General features: G+C 56.0%; 1 protein-coding gene across 3 annotated transcripts; it reads left to right on the forward strand.

Moving 5' to 3' along the window:
• Window positions 1-3,206: 3,206 nt before the first annotated feature.
• On the forward strand, window positions 3,207-23,310 carry RARG (retinoic acid receptor gamma). Of its 3 annotated transcripts, none has more exons than XM_037007175.2 (10): window positions 3,207-3,390; window positions 4,131-4,197; window positions 7,453-7,784; window positions 18,416-18,564; window positions 18,783-18,924; window positions 19,558-19,718; window positions 19,905-20,081; window positions 20,444-20,648; window positions 21,101-21,259; window positions 22,011-23,310. In XM_037007175.2, the coding sequence occupies exons 3-10, from the start codon at window positions 7,601-7,603 to the stop codon at window positions 22,208-22,210; spliced, it is 1,377 nt and encodes a 458-aa protein (XP_036863070.1). In that variant the 5' UTR covers window positions 3,207-3,390; window positions 4,131-4,197; window positions 7,453-7,600; the 3' UTR covers window positions 22,211-23,310. The 3 variants fall into 3 exon arrangements, with proteins under 3 accessions (XP_036863070.1, XP_073069585.1, XP_017529124.2); XM_073213484.1 differs by lacking the exon at window positions 3,207-3,390 and adding an exon at window positions 3,426-3,443; XM_017673635.3 differs by lacking the exons at window positions 3,207-3,390; window positions 4,131-4,197; window positions 7,453-7,784 and adding an exon at window positions 14,008-14,309.
• The last annotated feature ends 151 nt before the right edge of the window (window positions 23,311-23,461 follow it).

The following is a 23,461-nucleotide window of genomic DNA, read 5'->3' on the forward strand; positions in this document are numbered from 1 at the left end:
TTCAGGGAAGAAATTCCTGGAGTTGTTTAGGCTAGTTCTAAAATCGTGTTTTTCAACATTAAGGCCTTATTCTATGCAGGGATTGGGCAGACATTGAGGCTAGTAAGGACCATCCACATACAAACCCACTCACCAGGAGAACCAACACACTGGCAGGCAGGGGAATAGGTGTGGTACAAGGGGCAGAACTGAGCAAGCACCCAGGATAGGGCTGGCACTAGCCTTGGCACAGAGCAGGCCTAGGAGGAGGAGGTGGGAGAGGAGGGGAGGACGCGAAAGGTGAAGACACGTGTTGTACAAAACATGTTTTCATCACACTCTCCCTGGGTTCCCTGGTCTCTAAGCTCCAATGCCTTAATGATGCCCTTGGGGGTTGTAACAGAGCTCCCCCTACCTCCTGCAGACATCTGCCAGCCACCTCTGAGCATGGCATAGGACATCCTCCCAGCATCAGACTGGGCTTAGGAAAATTATCTCTTCAGTGGCCTGCTGCTGGTGGGGTGGGGGTGAGGGTGAAAATTAGCAGGGGTAGGGAGAGACATAGTAAGGTCAGGGTAGGTGGGACAGATGTCTGGATCCTTTCCTCCTCTCAAAACCTCTCCTTTTGGTCTTTGTGAGGATGGAAGCCTGGTCCTAGGGCCCCCAAGAAATCATTTCTCCAAGTTGCCAGGGTGACGGAGTGGAGCAACCACAAACAGAGTGAAACCTAGAAATAGGGATAACCGAAGAGAAGGAGGAATGAGGGGCGCTCTCTGCACTAACTTCCACTAGCTTCCAGAGTGGGGAAGCCGTCTTCCCACGCAGCCTCCAGGAATTCCTGGACAGAATACTGGCTCCATTGCAAGAGGGAGAGAAGAATCAGAACCCCTCACAGCGTTTTCTTCTTCCCTGCTCCCCGGTCGGCCTGGTCTGATTTGACTTCCAAAGTGGTGGCTGTAGTAACAGACCCTCGTCATTGGGTCTTAAAGAGGGGCGGGGGCGGAGGGGCGGCAATCCCGAGGGGAGGGGCCGGCACAGGGCGGGGCTTCCTGGGCATCGCCCCCTGGCTGCAGTCTTTGGCTGGGGACCGAGGAGACTGTCAGAAGGGAGGAGCCACAGTTACCGAAGAGGGATGGACAGACAAACACCCAACAGACACAAAGACAGACAAACCAGGACAAACAGGAGGGCAAAGACAAATAGAATTATAGACCCTCATTCTCTTTCCAGTCCATCCCAAGTGTAGTGTCCCGTTTTAACTTTTCTGTCCCCATGTGCTCCGCCAGCGTCAGTTTCAGAGCTCCAACTCTTGGCCTCGGGGACCAGTTTCTGAGCCCCTTTAAGAAGAAGGGGGAGAGTTGACGTGGGAGATGCCCAGCAGGGAGCGCTCCACGAGGGGAGGTGCCTGGTTCTGTGTGAGGATGCCCAGCCAAGACCCTGGGAGGAAGTGGTGCCTTAGCTCGGTTCAGGCGGACAGGAGACTCATTCACTGTAAACCAAGTACAGATGTGCGGGAGGGGGAGGGGCAATTAGGGCCACATTCACACACCGCAGCTGGGCTCTCCCTCCTGCCAGCCACCACCATCAGGGCAGGAGGGGTTAACTTTGCAGTTTCCTGACAGGATCCCTGCCACACAGGCAAGGCGCCATCCCACCCCAGCCTGGACGCCTGGGTCCAACTCCCTGACATCCGCCCCTCCCACACTGCTGAGAGCTGCTCCCAGGGTAACCAAGCAAAGTCAACAGCAGCAAGGCCACCTGGGGACGGGACCCTGGAGACTTATTCCCAGCTTTTCCCACCCCTGGAGTGAAAGGGAGGGCCTTGTCTGCACCCCCATTTATGTCTCCTGAGATAGCCTCAGCATGCCCCTTCGCTTCTCTCTCTCCTGACTCTGGATACCAAAAGCGGCCTTTCTGAAGAGGGAAGACACCTGGTTCCCAGGGTGGCAGCAAGGACAGAGTAGATTAAATTTCACTACGGAAAATGTGACGATGTGACCAGGAGTTTGTCCCCAGTGCTGGCCACCCTGGGATTATTGTTGGGAAAGGTCCTCTGAGTGCATGTCTTCAATACAGCCCAGCCCCTACTGCTGCTCCCCTTCTCCACTTTCTCATTCCCACTCCTAATCTCTGTGGGAGTGTGTGGAGTCCATGCACAGAGCTTGGACTTTAGATCTCTTCTTTTCTCTTGCTCTGTCCTCAGCAGAGTAGAGAGTGAAACCCCCGGGTTCCCACTCCAGGGCTGAGTCTGTGGTGGTCATGTTGAAGTCAGAGTGTCTCCATCAGGCACTGACACTGACTCTGGTCGCACACGTACCCAGAATCAACAACATTGGGGCACAGGCAGGCAGGCACTGGTTAAGGCAGACCCACACCCTCTGCTTGGGCTTTCTCCCTCACACCCAGCCCAAGTCTCCTCCCACTCCCAGCTATAGTTCCTCTTGTCCTCCTCACTAGTCTCTCCCCCTCCAGAGCCAAGCCTAAAGGTGGGGACAACACAGGCAGCCAGGGACCCAGGCGCCCTAACTCCCAGAGCTTACTCAAGGCAGTGTGGGAGGGAGAAGGTCTTTGAGCCTCAGCACCCTCTACAGTTCCCTTTATTCTGCTCCTGGGACCAAAGGACCATCTGGGGGAGGCACAGGGAAGTAGAGACTCCTTTGACCTGCCTGTGAAAGATGAGCAAAAGGTAAAGACAGTGGCATCTGCTCTGTCACATCCCTGCTCTATCGGTCCAGCCCTGGGAAGATGAGAATACAGCCCCCATTACCTACCCTCGGGGGGTACCAGAGACTGGCCTTATTGAACCACAGCCTAGCCAGAGAACTCAACCGGTCCCCCGCAAATGTCAGGAAGGGACAAGCGCCAGAGAGAAAGGGTGGTATCACGGGCCCAGGACACTGACCTCTTCTGCCAGCCTTGCCCGGCCTCCCGGGGCTGGAGCAACAGAAGCCCAGCGAATGGGAGGGGCAGAGACCCAGGCGTCCTGGGCCGCCCCGCCCCGCCCCTTTCCCCCCCCTGCGCCCCCACCAGGCTCCAGGGCACCAAGGAGGGAGCCGGGCAGGGGTAGGCGGCAGGGGAGGGAGGAGCGAGGGCGGAGGGGGAGGAGGGAGCAGGGCTGGGAGGGAGGTGGGGGGGTAGGGAGGGAGAAAAAGAAAGAAAATATTTTCCGTGTCCCCGCCTGCAGAGTCAGTGTGCGGTTTGGGAGAAAATGTGTCGGATATTTTGGGGCAGTCACGTGGGCGGGCGGGCTCCGAGAGGCCCCGAGACGGTCCCAGCCTAGAGCCCGTGCCCCCCCCCAAGCCCCCCATTACCGCGAGCCCCTGACACTGCGACGCTCCATCCCCGCGACCGCCCGGAGCCGGGACCTCGGGGCTCGGCGGCCTCCCTTCCCCCTCCTCCCTCCTCCTCCAGGTGAGTCAGGCGGGGAAGCAGGCTCAGCCGCCAGCGGACGCCTGGGTCCTCGGGTGAGGTGGGCTGGGGGCGGGGGCTCCGGGGAGCGACGCCGGTTCGGTGCCTCCCAGGGCTGGTCTGGCTGCCCACAGGGCTTGAGGGGGGCTTCCTGCCCCGACTTGGGGGTCAGCCCTGACGTGGAAAGGGAATGGGGCAGATTTTAGACAGGCTGGGGCTGGGCTGGGCTTTACCGACCCTTCATTTCGGTGAGCAGTGGGGAAGAAGAGCATTTGGTGAAGGTCTTCAGCCAGGGAAACTTGGATCCTGCTTTTGTGCTTGGAGTGTGAGGGAAGACCTCTGCCTGCCCTCCCTCAGGCTTCCTCTGGGGAGTCTGAGGGTGGATTTTTGGTTCAAACTGGTCCAAGTTCCTCCTTCCCCAGTGGAATGGCACAGTTTAGACATTAGAAGGGCAAAGAAAGGATCCAGAGGCAAGTAATCCAGCCCTCCAGTCCAGGAGTTTGGAGAGACAAGCGGATAGGACAGTAGTCTGTGAAGTTCCTTTGAGCCGAAGTTCAAGATTCCCACTCACATATCCCCAACCACGGTGTGAGTCCTGGCTCTCTTCAGCCAACGTGTGGGGTTCCTCGGGAGTATTACTGAGGGGAGACCGAAAAGAACAAAAGAAGAGCAGGAAGACTGGGGGGCAGGGACCTAGGAGTAGTAGTTCTTGAACCCCGCTAATGATGTCTCTCTGTCTTTAGCATTTACAGCCCAGTCCCTTCAACCTGACCCAGTATGTAAGAGGGACTCTCTGCAGGTGGCTGGAGGGTAAGAATGTGCATGAATGGGGCTGGGGCAGGGGAGCCTAAGGAGGGGTCCATAGGATAAGAAGCTGAGATGACTGTGCCCCTTCTAGGCCCACATCTAGGGCAGCTGCAATCCCAGGTCTGAAGTCTGAGGCTCTTGCCCTTACTGTCATACCTCAGATGCTGATTTGGGATTGTGGACCACAGGCAGTGTCCCACATCCTTGAGGCAAGAAGAGAGATGATAAGGGAGGGAGTGGGGGCAGTGTGTGCAAGGTACCTCGAGCTTGGGTATCCCAAATGGACACACACACGCACTCACACATGCATATGCATGTGCTGTAGTTTAGAGGCTGGTAGACTGCACAGGGCACACCCCCCACCCCGGCACACCCCCAACCCTGGCTCAGAAAGCCACCTAACTGGCACCTCCAGTTCCCCCTCTGCCCCACCCAGCCCGTGCCCTCCAATGCCCACACACATTCCACTGGCATTGCCTGCCTGCCTCCTGGGCACTGCCCTTCCCTGGGGCAGTGGAGGTAGGGTGGAGGGAGGGCACCTAGGGATGAGAGGTGGAGACTTAAGGGTCTGGACTCCTCTGAGGGTGGCACAAGGCCAGGGAAACTCAGCTCACCGCCGCCTCCTGGGGAGTAGGCTGGGGGCCCAGGCTGGAGCAGAGGATGCCTGGGTTCTCCGCCCAGGCTGGGGATGGGGTCATGGAAAAAGGTGGTCGTGTTTATACAGGGGGGAGGGGGGCAGCAGCGAGTGGAGAGCAGCCGACAAGAGCAGCTTTGTTCCAGACTCTGGGGTGGGCAGGGCGGCAGGGAGACGCACCCCACTCCATTAGGCAGCCCCCTTTATCCATGTCCTCCCCTCAACTCCACCTCAGCACTAAGAGAAGTAGCTTTGTAAGGGCCACTTTACCTGAGTCAGCCCCCCCACCCCGTCTTAGGTGGCATCTTAGGAGGAGAGAAGTAGTCTCTTCCTTCCTCAGGTACCCCAAAGAACCAACGCATCTGGGCCCCTACTTAGGGCCCCTTTTACTCTCTGACCACTGTCTTCAATTCCTCAGTCCCTTCCTCCGCCTTGGATTTAAGACCCTCCCCTCCCCTTCCCTTCCCAGCCAAGCCAGAGGAGCCAAGGCCCAGAAATGGGATGAACCTCTGTCCCCTTCCTCTCTTCACTCAACTCTCAAGTTCCTTCTCTGAGGCAAAATAGGAGGAAGGCCAGGGAGAGCCAGGCTGTCCTTCACTCATTACAGCTTTATTCCTAGGTAAGGACCAGGAGTCTAAGCATCCCCCTTTGGGACTCCAGGAAGTCCTCCTTCTCCACCCTCAGATCTTGTTTCCCACCTGTAGGTGAGAAGCAAAGACAATGAGTGCTGGAGCACAGAGCCTGGTTCCCAGTCTAAGCCAATCTGGGGAAGATGGGGGTGGGGGGTGCTCTAGTAGCTCCTCACCCTTGGCACTGGAGGGGTTAATCCACCTGGAATGTGGCCCAGCCTGTTGAGCTATGGCCCAGGGGCCTCTGGGGCCCGGACTCCTGGCTCCACCTGGGCTTAAAAAGGGATGAGGACTTCAGGGAATAGGGGAAGGGAAAGGAGAGGGACCCTGGGGGCTCAGAGCTCAGACTTTTAGGGTGGGGGAGACAGTGGACTGAAGAGTGTGAGGGTGCAGGGGGTATGGGTGGTGCCTAGTGAGGCACAGGGGCTGCTTCATTCGTGGGACTGAGTGAAGGATGGTGTGTTGGGGTCTGAGTTTCTGTAACCTCCATGACAATTTGCCCTCAGGTGTTTGAAGGCCAAGGTAGATAAGAGATAGAAAGGAAAGAAAAGAAAACAAGAAAAAAAATAGCAGAGGTACAAAGGGAGAGATATTGATCCTAGAAGCAAAGACTGATGGAAAGAGATGCAGAAATGCCCATCTCCTACCTCTGCACCTGCCCACCCCATGGTCTCTGTGGGTTTCACTTTCTCATGGTCCTTCTCCACCCTTCTTCATCTCTGTCCATTATTGTTCTGGCTGGTAGAGGAGGTAACCAAGCTGGAGTGACTCTCCTTCCCCAGCCCCTAATTCCCTAGGAAGGTGGGTGGTTCTGGAGCTTCTGGGAAAGCCAACCTTTCCCTGTCAGAGCACTGGGAGAGGAACCACCTGCCTGGCCCTAGGATTCCCATTTCCTTTCTCCCTTTTTCCTTTTAACTTCCCTGGGCTTTGGTTAAAACTCTCAGGGGTCAGGCTACATTTGAGGGTGAGGAGGATGCTGGGAGGGCTTCCTAGAAGCAGAGGGCTCAGAGAAGGAGACAGAGAAGCAAAGTAAGCAGAGGACAAGGTGAGGAGCTCTCATATCTGGCATGCAGTGGGGCTTCCATGAACATCTGTGGATTTGAAGGACAGGGTGCAGGAGAGGTTAGGAGTGAGGGGTAAGTGGACAAAGAATTGGGAGGGAAAACTGGAAGAAAGAATACTGAGGAACATAGAGAGGGTAATGCTAATGGCAAGAGAGGTATGGAAGAAAAGGTAGAAAGAGAAATAACACGGCTATATTTATATACAATGTGAGACACTTAGATAGCATTTAGTATGTACCCTATATTATTCTAAACACTTGTTAACATATTCAAAACATACATTAAATTATTTAATCTGCACAACAACCTTATGAAATGCACCTATTATTATTCCCAGTTGAGAAATGAGAAAACTGAAGCACAGAGAGATTAGGTAACATGCCCAATGTCCTGCAGCTAGCAAGGTGGGGAGCAATTGAGGTAAACTGGCTCCAGAGTCTGAGCACCTAACTATGGCACTACACTTCTCCCCAGAGAGATGTAGAGCCCTAACGTTGCAACAGAGATAAGTTTGCTTTCTTCAGGGCCATAGAGAGTTTGAATCTTGGCTCCACTACTTATAGCCATGTAACTTTAAGCTAGTCACTTACCTCAGTTTCCTCAGCTGTGAAATGGGATCATAATTCCTACTTCACAGGATTGATGTGAGGGTTAAATCAAGTGTCCAGCCCAGTTGTGCTTAATGGTCACTTCTCAGCTTAGGAGTCCTCAGACCATCATTCCCTTTGGCAACTTAATTTACCCTTCCCTGAGTTTCTCTGAACTTGTGTAAGCAACTGCCCTGCCCCCCGCCATGTGGTAGGGGACCCTAAGCCAGGCCAGTGCAAACCAGAGCAGCACAGAGGGATAAGACTCCCCCTGAGGGGGGCCATGGGGCTTGAAGCTCACAGTGATCCTTCTCTCACCCTCCTCTTCCTCTCTTCCTCTATAGGACTCTTGGAGACCCAGTGGGCAAGCCAGGAAGGGTGGTCACAGAGCCTCCCAGGCCCGGACAGTGGGCATGGGCAGGGGCTGTGGCTGAAGACCTCTTCTGCCCACTGCAGACCCCAGGGGATTCAGCTTCCCACACTGCAGCTGCCATGGCCACCAATAAGGAGCGACTCTTTGCAGCTGGTGCCCTGGGGCCTGGATCTAGCTACCCAGGGGCTGGCTTCCCCTTTGCCTTCCCAGGGGCACTCAGGGGGTCTCCACCTTTCGAGATGCTGAGCCCTAGCTTCCGGGGCCTGGGCCAGCCTGACCTCCCCAAGGAGATGGCCTCTCTGTGTGAGTTTCAGGGATCTTGGGGGATGAGGGCAAGTGGAAAGCGGAGGACATTTGGAGGGTGGGTGATAAAGAAAATGGGCACTCTAGTTAGCAAGGCAGGCAGGAATGGGGGTTTGATGTAATGGAGTAGGTGACAGGGTGGTTAAGAAGGGTTTGGATGTGGCACAAATGGAAGTGTTTGCAGATGAGAGTTCTTCTGCCCAAATAAGATGGGATAGTAGCATACCTAAAATTTGGGGGTCTAAAATTGCCTCCAGAGTGAGTCAACTCGCAGTGGGGAGCACTTTGTATGGGCAGCCAAGGGTGGGTCTGATGGGTCATGCTGCCTGCATGCAATTCGGGGTATGGGGGGCCAGGCTGGGAAGTGAGGAGTCTAGGGGAACAATCGGCTGATTCTGGGATCAAGAGTTGAAATTGTTCTGAATTATGGGGAGGTTGCAAAAAGAGGAAAGGAATCTAATGCCAAGTGCCCAAAGATGCGTGGGGTCAGGAAATTTTCCTGGTCATTTTGGGGAGGGTGGAAAAAGCTGCAAAGTGGGGAGCTCTTGCACCATAAGAAATCTGGGAAGATGGAAGGGGTGTTCCAGAAGCAACCTCCCCTTCAGTCATGTGGGTTCTGGATGCCTCCCCTCCCTCTGGGTCTGGCGTAGTGCCCACAGGCTGTACAGATCCCTGCTCGTCCCTCAGGCCTGCCCTCTTTGGGTTAAGCCTTTGAGAACTGACAGCAGGCAAGCCTTAGGCCTCTCCTCCTCTCTCTGTGATCCCTCCTCCTCCTACTTGGTGGTGATTCTTCCTGACCAGACCATTGCAGTCATGGGTGCCCATGTACTGGAGGGCTGGGATTCTGGGCTCTGGGGGAGGGTAAAGGGTGAGCATGTGAGTTGGTGTAGTGAAGGCCTCACCTGGGAAGAAGGGGAGCTGATGGAAGGAGAAACAGAGAGAGGGGGCAGTTCCAGCGATAGAAACAGAGATGGAGAGGAGAAGACTTAGAGATAAAGAGCATCCTTTATAGCTCCACAGCTTAAAGAGAGAGAGAGGTGGGAGAGAAGGAGCCCTGCCTGCCGGAGGGGCACTGGAGGGTTATAAGTATATGTGAAGGGGTGACTAGACAGGGCTGGCAGCTCCACTGGAAAGAGTTGCTCATCTGGAGAAGGTGTGTGTGTGGACCATATGCAGTTGCGTGTGCACATGTCCCTGAGACTCTGTTTATATACGAACTTCCAGTATGTGCAACAAAGAGGCAGTGTGAGGAGCGGGGCAGTATTTAGTAGGGCTCCTGATGGTGTGTCTGGTATTTGGCAAGGCTGCCGGTGGCATGTCTGTAAGTCTAACGGGGGTTATTTGGGTGGCATGCAGGTGGACAAGAGAGCACAAAGCTCTCCTCTTTGGAAACCTCAGCTGGGCTTCCCCTACCTCATTTACACCCCGTGAATCTGTTCCAGAGCCTGGGGAGGTAGAAAAGATCCACTCTCCCCACACGAATGTACTTCTTGCAGAGAACCACACAACTCAATCTTTTGGAACTCAAGATTTTCCCAGGTTTTGGGAAAGGCAACTAAGGGAGTGGGAGTAAGGAGGGAGAGGAGAAAGAGAATGGTAATGGGGAGAATGCTGAGAACCAGTAGCCAGTCCCCAGTGAAGTCCTGCTGGTGCCCCTGTGCTCTGGACACATTGAGATCAAGGTCAGGGTTCAAGTGAGGTCAAGGTAGGGGAAGGAGTCAGACTGGGCTCTATCCCCAAAGGCTGCACTGAAGGATGGGGGCTGAAAGGACAGATCTGAGGGAGGAGCCAGAACCAGGACAGGTAGCTGGGGAGGGTGTGGCTGGCAGAGGAACAGGCCTGGGCAAGAGGTGGCAGTGGGGTGGGGAGGAGGGGCAGGCTTGAGTCCAGATAGATTGCATGGGAGAGGGGGTTGTAGCACCCAGGGGTAAATGAGAGGGAGGCAGAGGGGAGAGGAAGGATCCTGGAGTCTGAGGGACCTCCGACAGAGGGAGAGCAGCCAAAAGGTGAAACAGGGTAGACTTTCACTTTTCTGACCCGCTGCCCCTTTTTGGCTGGGGACATCTAATGGAGAGGGATTGAAAGCCTGTCTGCCAAAGCCGCACTCACCTTGAGTCTCTCTCTTCACCTTCTCTCAGTCTATGGGAGGGAGGGCTGTTTGGGTGAAAGAGACTGGAACTTCTCCCTGGGGCTGGCTCTGGCTCCTATGACTAGGTCCCTAGCACCTTGGAGACATCCATGTTGAGAAGGGAAGCCTTACCCCACCTCTTGGGGTTCTTCAGGGTCCTGAGTGGGTAAAGCAGGCATCTCAGAACCGTGTGGAAAGGAGGCAAGGAGGAAGTGGAGCATGTGCTGCTGAGGCAAGCACAGACTTGTGGGCATGGGAGAACAGAAGTGTGTGTGCATGTGTCGGTGTGCATGCTCACAGATGTGCATGAAATCCTGGTATCTGGGTCCCTGTGCATCTCGGTGTTTATGAAGACTGTCGTGTTATATGTTTATTTTATCCCGACTATAGGGAAGAGAGTGTGATGGGAGGGAAAGGAAGCTTTGCCCTCCTCCCCAACTTGAGATATCTGTGGTCCTAAGGACCTAGCTCTGTTTGTCCTCTGAACTTGGTGACAATGTCCCTGAGGGAAGGAGCCCAGACTGCACCATACTAAGTCACATGGAGAAACTGAGGGCATGCTGCTTAAAAAGAAACTGAGAAAGAGAGACTTAGACCTAAACAAGATGAGAAAGAACTATATAGGCCCAAAGGTGCAGACACAGGGAGAACCCAGCTGCTGGGAGAGGCAAGAACAGGCAGGCTGGTAAGAGTGGTGAGCAGGCAGCAGCGAGGCCTCCTCCAGGAAAAAACCACAGCCGACTGCCTCCTTCCCCTCCCCTCCCTAGTCTCTCCTGCTCAGACTCGGCTTCAGCTCCAGGCCGACACAAACGGGGCTTTGATTGCAACAGGAAACCTCTCCGGAGGGGGGAGCTGGGCAAGCCGCCGCCGCTGGGGCCCAGGCTGCACCCCCTTCTCCTGGCCCCCTACCCAGTCCCAGCCCTCATCCTGCCCAGCTCCTCACATCCCAGCTTTGGGCCCCATACCTCATTCACACCTCTCTATTCTCCCACTCTTCTGATGCTCCCTCCTCTGGAGACCCCTCCCATTACCCTTCAGGTAGACTCCTAGGTTAGGACTTACCCTTGGGGTGGGGCTTTCTTTGCTTTGAAATGCCCCTCTTCGTTTTTTTGAGGGAAGGTTTTGGAAGAAAAGGAGAATTTAGCATGAGGAATTCAGAGCCAGTTATCCTTAAGCTACATCCAGAAGGTGGCAGGAGAGGAGAAAGGAGGGGCTCACAAGGAGTTAGTTGTCCTCCCACAGTCCCTTGTTGTCCAAACTCATCCTTGCCAGGGTGGTAGAAACTTTGAGGGGTGGCCATGCAAGATTCTGAGTGCTAGTGGTCTTGTTAGTGGGAAGGGCGGACTTTTCTTTGCCTCCCTCTCCATGCCTTTGTGGGGCTCTAGCTGGGAGAGGTGTGTTGTGGTGGTGGGGAGCATAGATGGTGAAGGGGGTGAGTCAGGCAGAAGCCCCCCCAATACTCTCACCAGGCTGGTGGAGAACATCTGGTTCCCATGAAATGCTAGAAGGCTAATGGGTCTAATTGCTGCAATAAGGGCTGGGGGTACTTTGGGGAAAAGAGGGGGCACTAGATTTCCCCATCCTCTTACCGTCTCTTCAAGCCTTTCTAGAACTGGGGGTTGGGATGGATGGGAAGGGTGGGCTTGATACCCTAATGCCTAGTCCCTTATAAGGCCTCTTCTCCATGCAATGCCTGGGAAGCACACACAGATGGGGTGATGAGGAGTGGGGTACATCTGGTGAAGAGAAAGGGGGGCTGTTGAAGACTCATGACTTCCTGGAGCCCTCCCCCCACTCCTCCTGTGCCCTGATCCCAACCCCCCTCCCTGTGGCCTGGCCACTTCTGGTTCTAATTACCAACCAGGCAGGCCTGACTTAATTGGGACCTTTCAGATTTCAGAGCGGGAAGGAAGGAGGGGTAGGGACTGACAGCCTGGAGTTGACTAATCAGGACTCTTTCCCTCTTGTTTTTGGGGTACTCCCCATTTTGCATTTACTGACTTTTTGCCACTGGCTAGATTCTGATTCAGAAATCTATCACACCCTTTTTCTTCTTTAATTGGGGGTGGGAGGAGTTGGATTCAGAAATGGAGTATCTGGGGTTGGGGGCAAGAACAGGGAGCTCACACTGGTTGGAAAGAGCACAACATTCCCACTTGCCCGCTTCAAGTCCCCCAGTCAGTCCTGCCACCCCGCGCCACCCCCCATTCGCAAGGCTGGCCCTCCTTTCCATCCCGGCACATACACACGCCCCCCATGGTCCTCAGAAGCCACACTGGCCCCTCCTCTACGCCTGCCTTCCCATCTCTCGCCTGCTCTGGCACCCCTTCCTGCTCTTTATTCTTCCAGACTGGCGCCCCACTCTTGCAGCACCCCAGTGCGCCCCCCACCCGGTACAACAGATTCTTAGAAAAGCGCGCCCCACCCTGGCCCAGCTACAGCCGCCATGAAGGGAAAGGGGCCGGGCCGGGCTCCGCTCCCGCTCCCCCGGCGCTCCCCGTGTGAGCAGCGCTGACAGAGCTGGCTGGGCCGGCCCGCCGGGCGGCCTGGCAGGCGACGGGGTGGGCGCGGGGGAGGGGGTGGTTTCCGGGAGTCACCGTCGCTGGCGCTGTCCTGGGGCCAGGGTCCCCGATTCAGCCCGGCCTGCAAGGGCAAACGCCTGACGTGGCCAACCCCCGCCCCCCTCACCCCCTTCTCTGCCGGATGAGGGCGCTCGGAGCTGGGAAGGGTCAATCGGGGAATAATGAGGCGGCCCTAGGAGATCTGAAGGGCACCAAGTGTGGCACTGAAGGCGAGAAGGGGCAGTCATTGCCAGTGGTGGGGATATTTAATGGCTGAGAACAGTTCACGGCCAGACTCGCAGTTTATTGCCGAGAGAGGCATTTTGGGGCAGCTGGCACAGTAGAAATTTTGGGGGAGGGGAGTTGGCACCCTGGAAGGCAGTTTCATCTGAGGCGCAGTTGGCACTGTAGGAACAGTTTGGGTGGTAGTTTTGTGCTCTAAAAATGAAGTCAGGTTGAAGGAAGGGGCATTGAGAGAGGCAGTGCAGGAGCTTAGGGAGTGTCAGTAGCGGGATGGGGCTTCGGGGACTAAGAGGGAGGCGGCCCGGGACCCGGCGGAGGGAGTACTGTTCAGGGTAGGAGGGGTTGACTCCCGGCTGCGCTGGAGGGGGTGGGGGGACTCCGCTGCAGCGCTGGCGACGTCCTGGGCGGGGTGGGGCGGGGCCGGGTCAGGAGGAGGTGAGCGCGCCCGGCCACCCGCCCCGAGGGGGGTTCCCGGAGAGTTCACGGCGGGAGCGCGCTCCGGCCCTTCGACATGGGGTGGGGAGGACGGGAAGGAAGGAGGAGGCCGCGCGCGCCGAGCCGCAGGAATGTACTGTTCGGCCCTGAAGCGCGCGAGCGACGAGAGAGGGAGGAGCCGGGCCTGGGAATGAGGGGGTAGAGGTTGTGCAGGTCCCCGAGCTCCGGGAGACTGCCGCGCGCAGGGAACCTCCATGTTCCCTGCTTCCCAGTCATTTTTGACACCCTTGCCTGTATTGACTTGTGTGAGAAAGGGAGAGTTGGGGTGGGGAGGAGGAAAACTCGAGAGGAACTGAGTGTGCTTGGTTCCTCCACTCCTTTACCGCATCTCCGACCCCCTGCCCGCGCCCAAGTGCAAATGAGTGCAAAGGAGGGAGGTGGAGGGAGTACGCTCACAAGCATCCTCTTTAGCTAGGTGTGCTTGCATAAACGTGTGTGCGTTTATGATTTTATATGCGTGCAGATAGGCATGTGCACTGTTGCATATTTGCAAGTGCATAGTGCCTGCCAAGATAAATACATGCACGCATGTGTATCTAAGCAAGCTCGAGCCGCGATGCGAGTGCATGTATGTGTCTGTGTGTGCTTTCCACTCCCAGCTCGGCTCATCTTAGTGCCCGGCCCCTTCGCTTTCCAAGCCCCACCCCCCACCCCTCCGGGCTTTGCTTTTACAAAAGGTCTCCCCAGTGCTAGCCGTGGAGGCGCCCAGAGTGAGCCGGACCGCGGCTGAAGCTGCAGTCTCGGCTTTGCGCCCCGCCCAGTCCCCTTCCCCTGCTGGGGATCCCCCACTTCCCCGCCCACCCCCTTACCCCCCATGCAGCCTGGCGCCCTATGCTAGCCCTCCCCCTCCCCTCCTCCTGGAGCGGGGCGCCGCCTGGGGAGGAGGGGGAATCGGCTGCCGGTCCTTGGTGTTCCTAGCACCCAGCTTCCCTCCAAGCCCGGTCACAATGTACGACTGCATGGAAACGTTTGCCCCCGGTCCGCGACGGCTGTACGGGGCGGCCGGGCCCGGGGCCGGCTTGCTGCGCAGAGCCACGGGCAGCTCCTGTTTCGCTGGACTTGAGTCTTTTGCTTGGCCGCAACCCGCCAGCCTGCAATGTAGGTACCCGAACCCGGGGTTAGGGTATGGGGTGCAAGAGAGGCAGTGGCTTACCCTTGCCGTGTGTAAAAGGTGGAACTGGGGTGAGGAATGGGTGTGTAGGAAAGAGAGGTACTGGCCCTTTAAACGTGGGGGACCTTAGCGACTCCTTTGGGTGTGTGCAGTAGTGTTTGGAGCGTGTGTGGTTTTTATGGTGGGTGTTTAAGACCTGTGGTTGATGCCATTCCAGAGTTTCTGGGGATAGGGAGACACCGAGGTGTATCGATAGTTTGTGCCCGCAGGTCCTTGGCTCCGGAAGTATATGGCACCCTGAACTGAGGGTGCCGTTTGTGAAATCCATGTGAGATGTTGGGAGTGTAAAACATTATTTCAGAGCGTGTGATTCCCAGGAGTGGGCAGCGCTTTGCCTCGGCGGGTATGGGTGTGAGCGTAGGGGTCTCTCCAGAGTGTCGCCTTCCGACAGCGTTGGCAGGTCCGCGTGGTCTTGTGTGAGGCAGGGAAGGCGTGTGCCCCTGCGTGGTCGCGGGGGCGGTTTTGGAAAGTGCTGCGTTTGAGCGTGCATCCTGTGTGTTCTCCGCGCGGGGTGGACGCGGTTGTTCACGCAACGGGGAAGGCTGGGCTCTGGCGCCCCCCTACCCCATTCTAAATAGAAACGTTTGAAAATGTGTGTAAGGTTGTAGGCAGAGATGACTTTTTTCTATGGCTCCAATACACACAACTTAAGTAGGAAGCGAAAACTTTAAAGCAAAGTCTGTGCATGGTGGTGGGCGGGGGTTGGCCAGGAGGTGGCAGCGGCAGGCGGAGTAGGACCACTGAGTCCCCAAATACCCATCTTCCCCCTCTGTGAAATGGGAGATGCCAGGCCTGGGGCCCAGGAACCCCTTTCCAGAGCGGTAATAAAAAGCTGGGGACTGAGAGGCAGTAAAATGAAGTCCAGATGAGAGGCGGCTTTGAAGCCTGGGCCCAAGTGCCTGGTGGGGGTAGGGTATGGGGAGGGGCCGGGAGGGAAGCCTCGACCCCCCCCCCCAAATTTTCGCGGGGCTGGGACCGCGCTGCTAGCTCGGTGCGGACGCCCAGGGACCAGGGGCTTGGGGGACGCTGGAGAGGGGCGGGCCGCGGGCGGGGCGGCGGTCGCTGGGGGAGTGTGCACGCGGGGTCACCGAGCCCCCGCCAACGTGCCTCGCTCCTTGGCACTCTGCAGCGCTGTTTACGAGTTCGGCTTTTTTTTTTTTTTTTTTTTTCTTTTCTGTCGTTTGGTTCTAGGGCAGAGCTGCTAAGATTTAACAACTGAGAGACTGGAAGAGGGAGTTGGCAAACAGGAGACCGACCGTACTTTGGGGTGGGGTGGGGCAAGAGCTAAAAGTGTGGCATTTCAAGGATGGAGAAAGCATGGAACTATTGCTTTGCACGGAATCCTTGGGAATTCTTAATTTTCCTCTCATTGCCCAATATGATGGGGAACTGGGGTATGTTGGAAGGGGTGCTGAGGTGGAGAGAATCTCCCAGGAAGGGTTTTTGTGGGGGCTGGGCGGGGATCCGGGCCTTTTTCCGGCCCGTGGAAGCCCCTTGGGCTTGGCTGGCAGTCTGTTTTTGTATTTTAATTTGGACAAATAATTTTGGCCTCTAGGGTCTTCTTAGTGGGCTTTCTTTCGGCCTACTCTACAACACTTTCAGAGAGAAGTTGTTAGACTTGTGTCTAAACCAGGGAAGGAAGGCGGTCCTTTGAGGGGAGGGCTGCATGTGGCGCTTGGGTGTCCTGGTGCTACGTTGGCAGGCCTGCGTGTTTGTCTGGTAGCAGAGTTGCTCTCTTGCAAATGGGAAGCAGAGCGTGGGTGTTGTTGGTCTTTATGACTACAGCATGCACCTCTGCGATGTAGCTGCAGTGAGAGTGTGCCTTTATGCCCACCTGTGTGTTCTCCTGTGCCAGGGCTGCTTGGAGTATAGGAGCCCACTGGTAATATGCCTACTTTTATGCTCTGCATGTTGTTGGCATGTGAGAGTATGTGTGTCTCCAAGGAGGTGTGTATCAGATTGTGTGAGTCCGGGTTTCTCAGCCCTGGGCTTCGCAGCTGGGAGCGTTTACAGCCGGTTATAAAGAGTTTGTTTGAAGCTCCGCACAGCCTAGTCAGGAATTTCCTCAATTTCAGCAATTTGGGCTTTAAAAGGAGAACAATCCAGAGCCCATCTTTCCCAGCAGGGTCCCTGCCTAGTCCAGCAGCAGCATCCCCAAGGTGGGGTCTCAGCCCAGGGCTGAGAAGGCAGTGTGAGCGAGGTGACCCAATTAGCCTTCCTGGACCCTTCACCCCCAGTCTGCCTAGAGCCACTGGGCAGCACTAAAGGGTTCAGGGGGTAGAGGTCTGTGGAGATGGGGGTGACTGCCACTTAGATGGGAAAAGCTGCCTCCGGGCCTGACTCCCTTGGCCCCCCGGCTTGTAATTGGCTGGCGCTGCCCCATGCCAGTCTGACCGCACCCAGGGCCTTTCGCAAGAAAGGAAATGAGGCAGCGCTCTGCGGGCAGGGAGGGTGTCAGCACCGAGGGAGCACCACCCCATGCGCTGGCCTGTGGGCAGCACTTGTGCCCTCAGAGGACACCAGGAGGGGTCCTGAAAGGCATTCCAGCCTGCCCCACATTTCTCAGCACCAGCCCCTCCTGGAGCCTCCTGCCCCTGTCCTGAATAGACTCCAGGCACCCTTCTGGCCTCCTCTCCTCTCTTTCCTTTTTCATCCGGGAAGCTCTCTCCAGCAGGATTCTTATGCTAATGGAGTGTCTGTGTGTGTTGGGGGGTGGGGAGGGCTTCCCTCCCCTGGCGTGGGTGGAGCTAGCCCTTAACTCGGCATCCTGGGCATTCCTTCTGTCCTGGTGGTGTGGGGCGGACTTCTTACCAGATGGGCTGCCTTGGGTTAGAAGGAAGAAGGTGTTCATGAGGGAGGGTCTTAGGGTTTTCCTGAGAAAAACTTGAGCCTTCCAGGTTTGGGCAACAGGTCCTACAAGTTGAATAATTTTTCTAGCTTCTGAAGATCAACCACACACCCAGCAAAGGTCTACTCAGCAGCCTCCTGAGCAGAGGGTGTCCTCCTTACATGTACTCTGCGTGGCGTGGGCTGAGATCCCTTCCGAGCTGCGATTGGGTATTTGCAGGGGGAGTTTAGGAGGGGACAAAGGCTCAGAGAGGGTCCAGAGTTAGCTCCCTTCCCCCATCAACCCTGTTTACCCACTGTCACCTGACTTTTCTGGTTTGCTACACCCACAACAGCTCCTAGACCTGAGAATCTGAGCAAATACATCAGTCTCCCCTTCCCCTAAGTGGCTAGGCTGCTTAGATCTTTCAGAAGATCTGAAAGCCTTGGCTCCACTATCAACAGGCAGTGTAGCACTGAGCTGGTTACGTCCCTCTCTTGGCCCCAGTTTCTTCATGTGTAAAATAAAGCTGTTGCATATCCTCTAAGCTATTTTCCTGATAACTGTGTCCCATTTGCTCCACTGTCTCAGTGGTTCCTGGAGAAAAAGACACTGACAGTTATCTGGGGGGTTTTATGAGAGGGAAAAGATCCAGGATTATCTACCTCAATACTACTTGAGAGAAAATGAGGTCCTGTTCTACTTGCTGAGAACCCCACCAGCTGCTAGCTACGGGTGGCCAGTAACTGCCTACTCACCCCAGGATCTACTGCCTCACGAGGAGAAGGATGGTGAGAGGTCTACCTGACAAGGATGAACTAGGGAGTCCAGAGCCATGGGCCATAACCCCTCTGCTCACCCACTTTATAGCTGGGGAAACTGAGGCCCAGAGAAGTTAACCTCCAGGATGGCCTTGGCCTGGAATTTGGAGATTTGAGCAGTGTCACATAGGGCTCAAGCTGGCCTTCTTGTGCAGAGAGATGGCCATACTGGGAGGTGCAGTAATAGTGGTTGTTTGGGGGTTTCCAGAAGTGCTTTCTCTGGAGCTGTACATGGTTGTTAGGACTTTAAATCACTGTGATGGTGGTGGTGGTGTCACCGCTGAGCTGGAGGAAGCAGTGGGAAGGGGGTGTGTGTATGTGTGATGGTGCCTGGTGGTCTGAGGGGTCCTTCTCCTCTGACCCTCCTATCGCTGCTTCCCCCCAGCGGTGGAGACACAAAGCACCAGCTCAGAGGAGATGGTGCCCAGCTCGCCCTCGCCCCCTCCACCTCCTCGGGTCTACAAGCCATGCTTCGTGTGCAATGACAAGTCCTCTGGCTACCACTATGGGGTCAGCTCTTGTGAAGGCTGCAAGGTGTGTATGTATGGGGTGGGGTGGGTGTTGGGCATCTGGAGAGACCAGGGACCAGCCCAGAGTGGTGAGACACTGCCTGTGAGTGGGCATCCTGTGGATGAAGGAGGCTGCCTTGCACATAGGTGGTTAATGGACTGGGTCAGGCCTGAAGCCAACCTGCAAGGCCTGTGAGAGGCTGGTACTCCTGCTTCACTGACATCCCCCACCCCCAACTCCAGGGCTTCTTCCGCCGAAGCATCCAGAAGAACATGGTGTATACTTGTCACCGTGACAAAAACTGTATCATCAACAAAGTGACCCGGAATCGCTGTCAGTACTGCCGGCTACAGAAATGCTTCGAAGTGGGCATGTCCAAGGAAGGTAGGCCCCCAGCCCTGGCCTGAGCCGGAACACTCCGTCCCACCCTGCGGTTGCCACCCTCTTCCCACCGGCCACCCCCACTTGCCTGACCTCTGAGTCCTCGCCTGCCCTGGGGTGCTGCCTCCTCCCTGGCCATCCACCCAGGAGTCCCCACCCCTTCCTATTCTCCTCAGAGTTTAATCCTTCCTCTGAATGAGTGAGTGGGGGTTATATTCCCCTGTTTCATGGAGAAGTAGGGGTGAGGGGGACTGGCAAGCTCACCCCTGCTCCCAGGACTGAGCCTGAGGTAGATCTAGGGTGCCCCCCTCCCCTGCGCCATTGTGCTGCCAAGGCTATAAGTGGATATCCTGCCGCCTGCATATCCTGCCCCCCACCCCCCCAGCTCCTGCAGGGTGACAGGAAGGGCAGGATGGAGCTGAATGGCCTGGGGAAGGAGCAGAGGTTGCAGGCCCTGGGTGGGGCTGGGGAGAGCCAGCCTGGGAAATGGGAGCTAATGGGGAAATTGAGGCAGTTATTAGCACCCCAGGGAAGATGTTCACGATAAGGACTGAGCACATTAAATTAGGGTGAGAGGGGACATCCAGAGGGAGGTGCTGAGGGTCCTGACCCTCTCATTGCACCTCCACCTGCAAGCTGTGCGGAATGACCGGAACAAGAAGAAGAAAGAGGTGAAGGAAGAAGGGTCCCTTGACAGCTATGAGCTGAGCCCCCAGTTAGAAGAGCTCATCACCAAAGTCAGCAAAGCCCATCAGGAGACCTTTCCCTCGCTCTGCCAGCTGGGCAAATATACCACGGTGAGTCCAGTGAGGCCAGGGGACTAGTCACTTCGGGGAGAAGGTAGGGCTTGTGGTGGAGGCCATAGTCTGGCACTGAGAAAAAGGAGAGCCTCAGAATGCAGAGGGGAGAGCTGGGGGTTTGGCAGAAAGAAGACAGCCCTCAGTGCGGACCTTAGCTTGCACTCTATTCTGTACCCACTGCAGAACTCCAGTGCGGACCACCGGGTGCAGCTAGATCTGGGGCTGTGGGATAAGTTCAGTGAGCTGGCCACCAAGTGCATCATCAAGATTGTGGAGTTTGCCAAGCGACTACCTGGCTTTACAGGACTCAGCATTGCTGACCAGATCACTTTGCTCAAGGCTGCCTGCCTGGACATCCTGGTAATTAAGCCCTGTGGCTTGTCTCCCACCACAGCCTGACTCTCATGAGACCAAGGAGTTAGTCCACACAAATATTTCATTATTGCTCTTTCTCCCTCCAAGCTGGGACTCTGTAGACCTCCTCTAAACCCAAGCTCCTTTTATCTTAACGCCTGCCCCAACACCTAATCCTAGACTCCTGGACACCCTGCCTCCTGACTTTTCTTCCCTCTCCAAGCTTCAGATCCTCTACCTCTCTGCCTTCCTCCCCCTGTCTGCTTCCAGGTTGCCCTCACTTCCCACATGCCCCTCATTCCTTCCTTTCCCCATTCTCACTGTGTCCTTCAGAGACAGCACCATCCCTTCCCCTTGCCCATTCCCAGATGCTTCGGATCTGCACAAGGTACACCCCAGAGCAAGACACCATGACCTTCTCTGATGGGCTCACCCTGAACCGGACTCAGATGCACAACGCCGGCTTCGGTCCCCTGACAGACCTCGTCTTTGCCTTTGCTGGGCAGCTCCTGCCATTGGAGATGGATGACACGGAGACGGGGCTGCTCAGCGCTATCTGCCTCATCTGTGGAGGTGCAGAGGCGCCCCCTTGCGTTTGCTTGGGCTTCTTTCCCACCACACCCGACACCTGATCTCTGATCAGAGGGGAGATCCTGGTCCTTTTCTCTGGTATTCTTGCCTCTGGCCCCTCCGAAGACTTCTCAGATCCAGTACAGGCTCAGCAGCAGCCTGGAATATAGGGCAAAAAGAGGGGCAGAGCCAGGCATCGCTGAGGAGACCTTAGATACTGGTGCTGAGATAGGGGTCCATGATGGAGTGATTTACCAGAGAAAACCTCTTACTGAAGGGGAGTAGGTGTAGAGCTTGGAGCAGGGGAGATGGCCTTGGGAGGCTGAACAATAGATGAAGGGCTGATGGGACAAAGTTGGGGCCTGGAGGGCCATAGGGCAGGGCCAGTTAGGGACCAGCAGCTTGTCACCGTCTTCTCCATCTCTTCCTGTCTCACTTCGTGCTTGTGCCCATAGACCGCATGGACCTGGAGGAACCTGAAAAAGTAGACAAGCTGCAGGAGCCACTGCTGGAAGCCCTGAGGCTATATGCCCGGCGGCGGCGACCCAGCCAGCCCTACATGTTCCCAAGGATGCTCATGAAGATCACTGACCTCCGGGGAATCAGCACTAAGGGTTAGTCATGAGTGCACCTCTCCTCTCTCTTCCTGGGGCTGCTGGCCTCCCAGGTCAGGCAGGTGGATGGGCAAAGATAAGAACAGAGAGGGTTGAGAACTTTACTTTTCCTTTACTTTTAGTACTGTTTTCTTGTTTGTAAACTGGGCTGTACTTACACTTGCCTCATAACTTATCGTGAGGACTAAACAAACTCACACACAATGGGCTCAGGACGGTGCTGATCAAAAAACTCAGTTCCTTGGACACCCTAGCCATGTTTCAAGGGCTCAGAAGCCATGTGTGGCAAATGACTACTGTGTTGGACAGAGCAGATATTTCCATACATCAAAGAAAGTTCTGTTGGATGGAAAGAAAGGCCTTAGAAAGATGCCTGGAAGACAGTAAGTTTGATAAATATTATCAATTATTATAAATGTTATTAAGAACAGTACTGGGGCAATGGCAAGCTGTGGACTTTAGAGGCTGGGGTGCCTGGGGAGTGGGCTGGAGACTGAGCGTGGTGTGATCTGTGATCAAAGAATGGGGTGAGTGGGCAACAGACTGGACAGAGAAGACAGGTAGAGGCTCCTGGCAGAGGAGTGGCCCCCAGGAACCCTAGAGTAGGGAGAGGGTGAACTGGGATAGAGAGGTGGCAGGTCTGTGCTGGGAGCCCCCAGAGGGGAGTCCTAGGGCAGTTGAGAAAAGTTAGAGAGGTGGCCTTAAGGGGCATGTTCCTTTGCCTCTGAACCTCTTTGCCCCATTATTGCAGGAGCAGAAAGGGCCATTACCCTGAAGATGGAGATTCCAGGTCCGATGCCTCCCCTGATCCGAGAGATGCTGGAGAACCCTGAAATGTTTGAGGATGACTCCTCGCAGCCTGGTCCCCACCCTAAGGCCTCTAGCGAGGATGAGGTCTCTGGGGGCCGGGGCAAAGGGGGCCGTAGTCCCCCACCTGACCAGGGCCCCTGACTTCCTCTGCCATGGGGGTTGGGGCTCCAGGCAGCAGACCGACCATCTCCCAGACACTGCCAGTGACTGGGGGAGGACCTGCTCTGCCCTCTCCCCACCCCTTCTGATGAGCTCCTTGTTTTTGCCAAAGTTTCCAGGGGTGCCTCTGTGTTCATCCCATTCTTGCTCTAACCAGCTCCCTCTCCAGTCTCGGGAGCCTACCCTGCCGCCACCAGGAGAGAGGGCAGAGGGATGATCCTGGGTTTAGACTCTAAAATCTCAGCACTGCCCCTCAGACACCAGGGTCCGGGCTTCTTAGTGCAGGAGGAAGACCCTGCCATTCCACAGCGCCTTCCTCTGCCAGATGCTTAGGCCTCTGGGAGCAAATAGGAACACTAGAGACCAAAAGAGGGGTGTAGGGGGTGGGGCTGAGCCCACCTTCTTGCCCTGCCCTTGGTCCCTCATGCTGCGTAATGCACCTGCTGGGTGCTGGCTGCCCTCTGTGCCCCATTCTCGTGCCAGGTCAGGGTGGGGCAGGCTGGGCCCTGCATTTTTGTGGGAGTAGAGGATGAAATGGAAGGATGCAGGTACTTTCTGCACCTCTTGGCTTGGGCCAAGGGTTTACCTTGTGCCCTCCGTGATGAGACCTGCCCCCAGCCTTGTCATGTGCCTTGGGCTCCTCCTGCCCCACATCTCAGCCACTGGGGCAGGGACCTTCCTACACTACAGAGGGGCCAGGGGATCCCTCTGCCCCTAGTGCCTTCCCTCCTTGATCCCCAGAGCAGCTTGGCCCAGGGAGAGGGAGGTGGGCGCTGCTTAGCCAATCCTACCCTGACCCAGAGGAAGCCTCTATTTATTTATTAGCTTTTGTTTACACCCTGGACTTGACCCCTTCCTCCAGGGGTCTTAAGAGGGGGAGCCCAGGGCCCCTGTGAACCCTCCCTTCTTCCTCCAATCCCCCGTTTGTATTTAGCTGCCAAATAAGATTCCCACTGGCTCCCCTTTTTCTCTGGGGGGGTCAGGGTGCTGTCCCCTCCCCTCTGTTTACAGCTCCCTTCCACCCCGCTGTATCGCATATTGCTGAGTTTTCTATTTTTGCAAAATAAAGTGATGGAAACTCACGGATGTGGCTCCCTCTAGGAGGTGGAAGGGGAAATGGCCAGCTGACCTAGAGATGGACTTGGTGAGGAGGTGAGCGACTAACCTCCTGGAGTTTGCAGCTGATTTAGGGGAACCGAGGCAGTAGGATGAAATGCATCTGGATGGGGGGGT

This window comes from Manis javanica, chromosome 10 (genome assembly GCF_040802235.1).
Source record: "Manis javanica isolate MJ-LG chromosome 10, MJ_LKY, whole genome shotgun sequence".
NCBI classification, from domain to species: domain Eukaryota; kingdom Metazoa; phylum Chordata; class Mammalia; order Pholidota; family Manidae; genus Manis; species Manis javanica.

Bases quoted from the DNA above. Each gene is read 5' to 3' on its own strand.
- RARG (XM_037007175.2), top strand. From the start codon at position 7,601: ATGGCCACCAATAAGGAGCGACTCTTTGCAGCTGGTGCCCTGGGGCCT. The intron at 20,649-21,100 runs GTGCAGAGGCGC...TTGTGCCCATAG, and splicing joins TATCTGCCTCATCTGTGGAG to ACCGCATGGACCTGGAGGAA. The intron at 21,260-22,010 runs GTTAGTCATGAG...CCATTATTGCAG, and splicing joins CCGGGGAATCAGCACTAAGG to GAGCAGAAAGGGCCATTACC.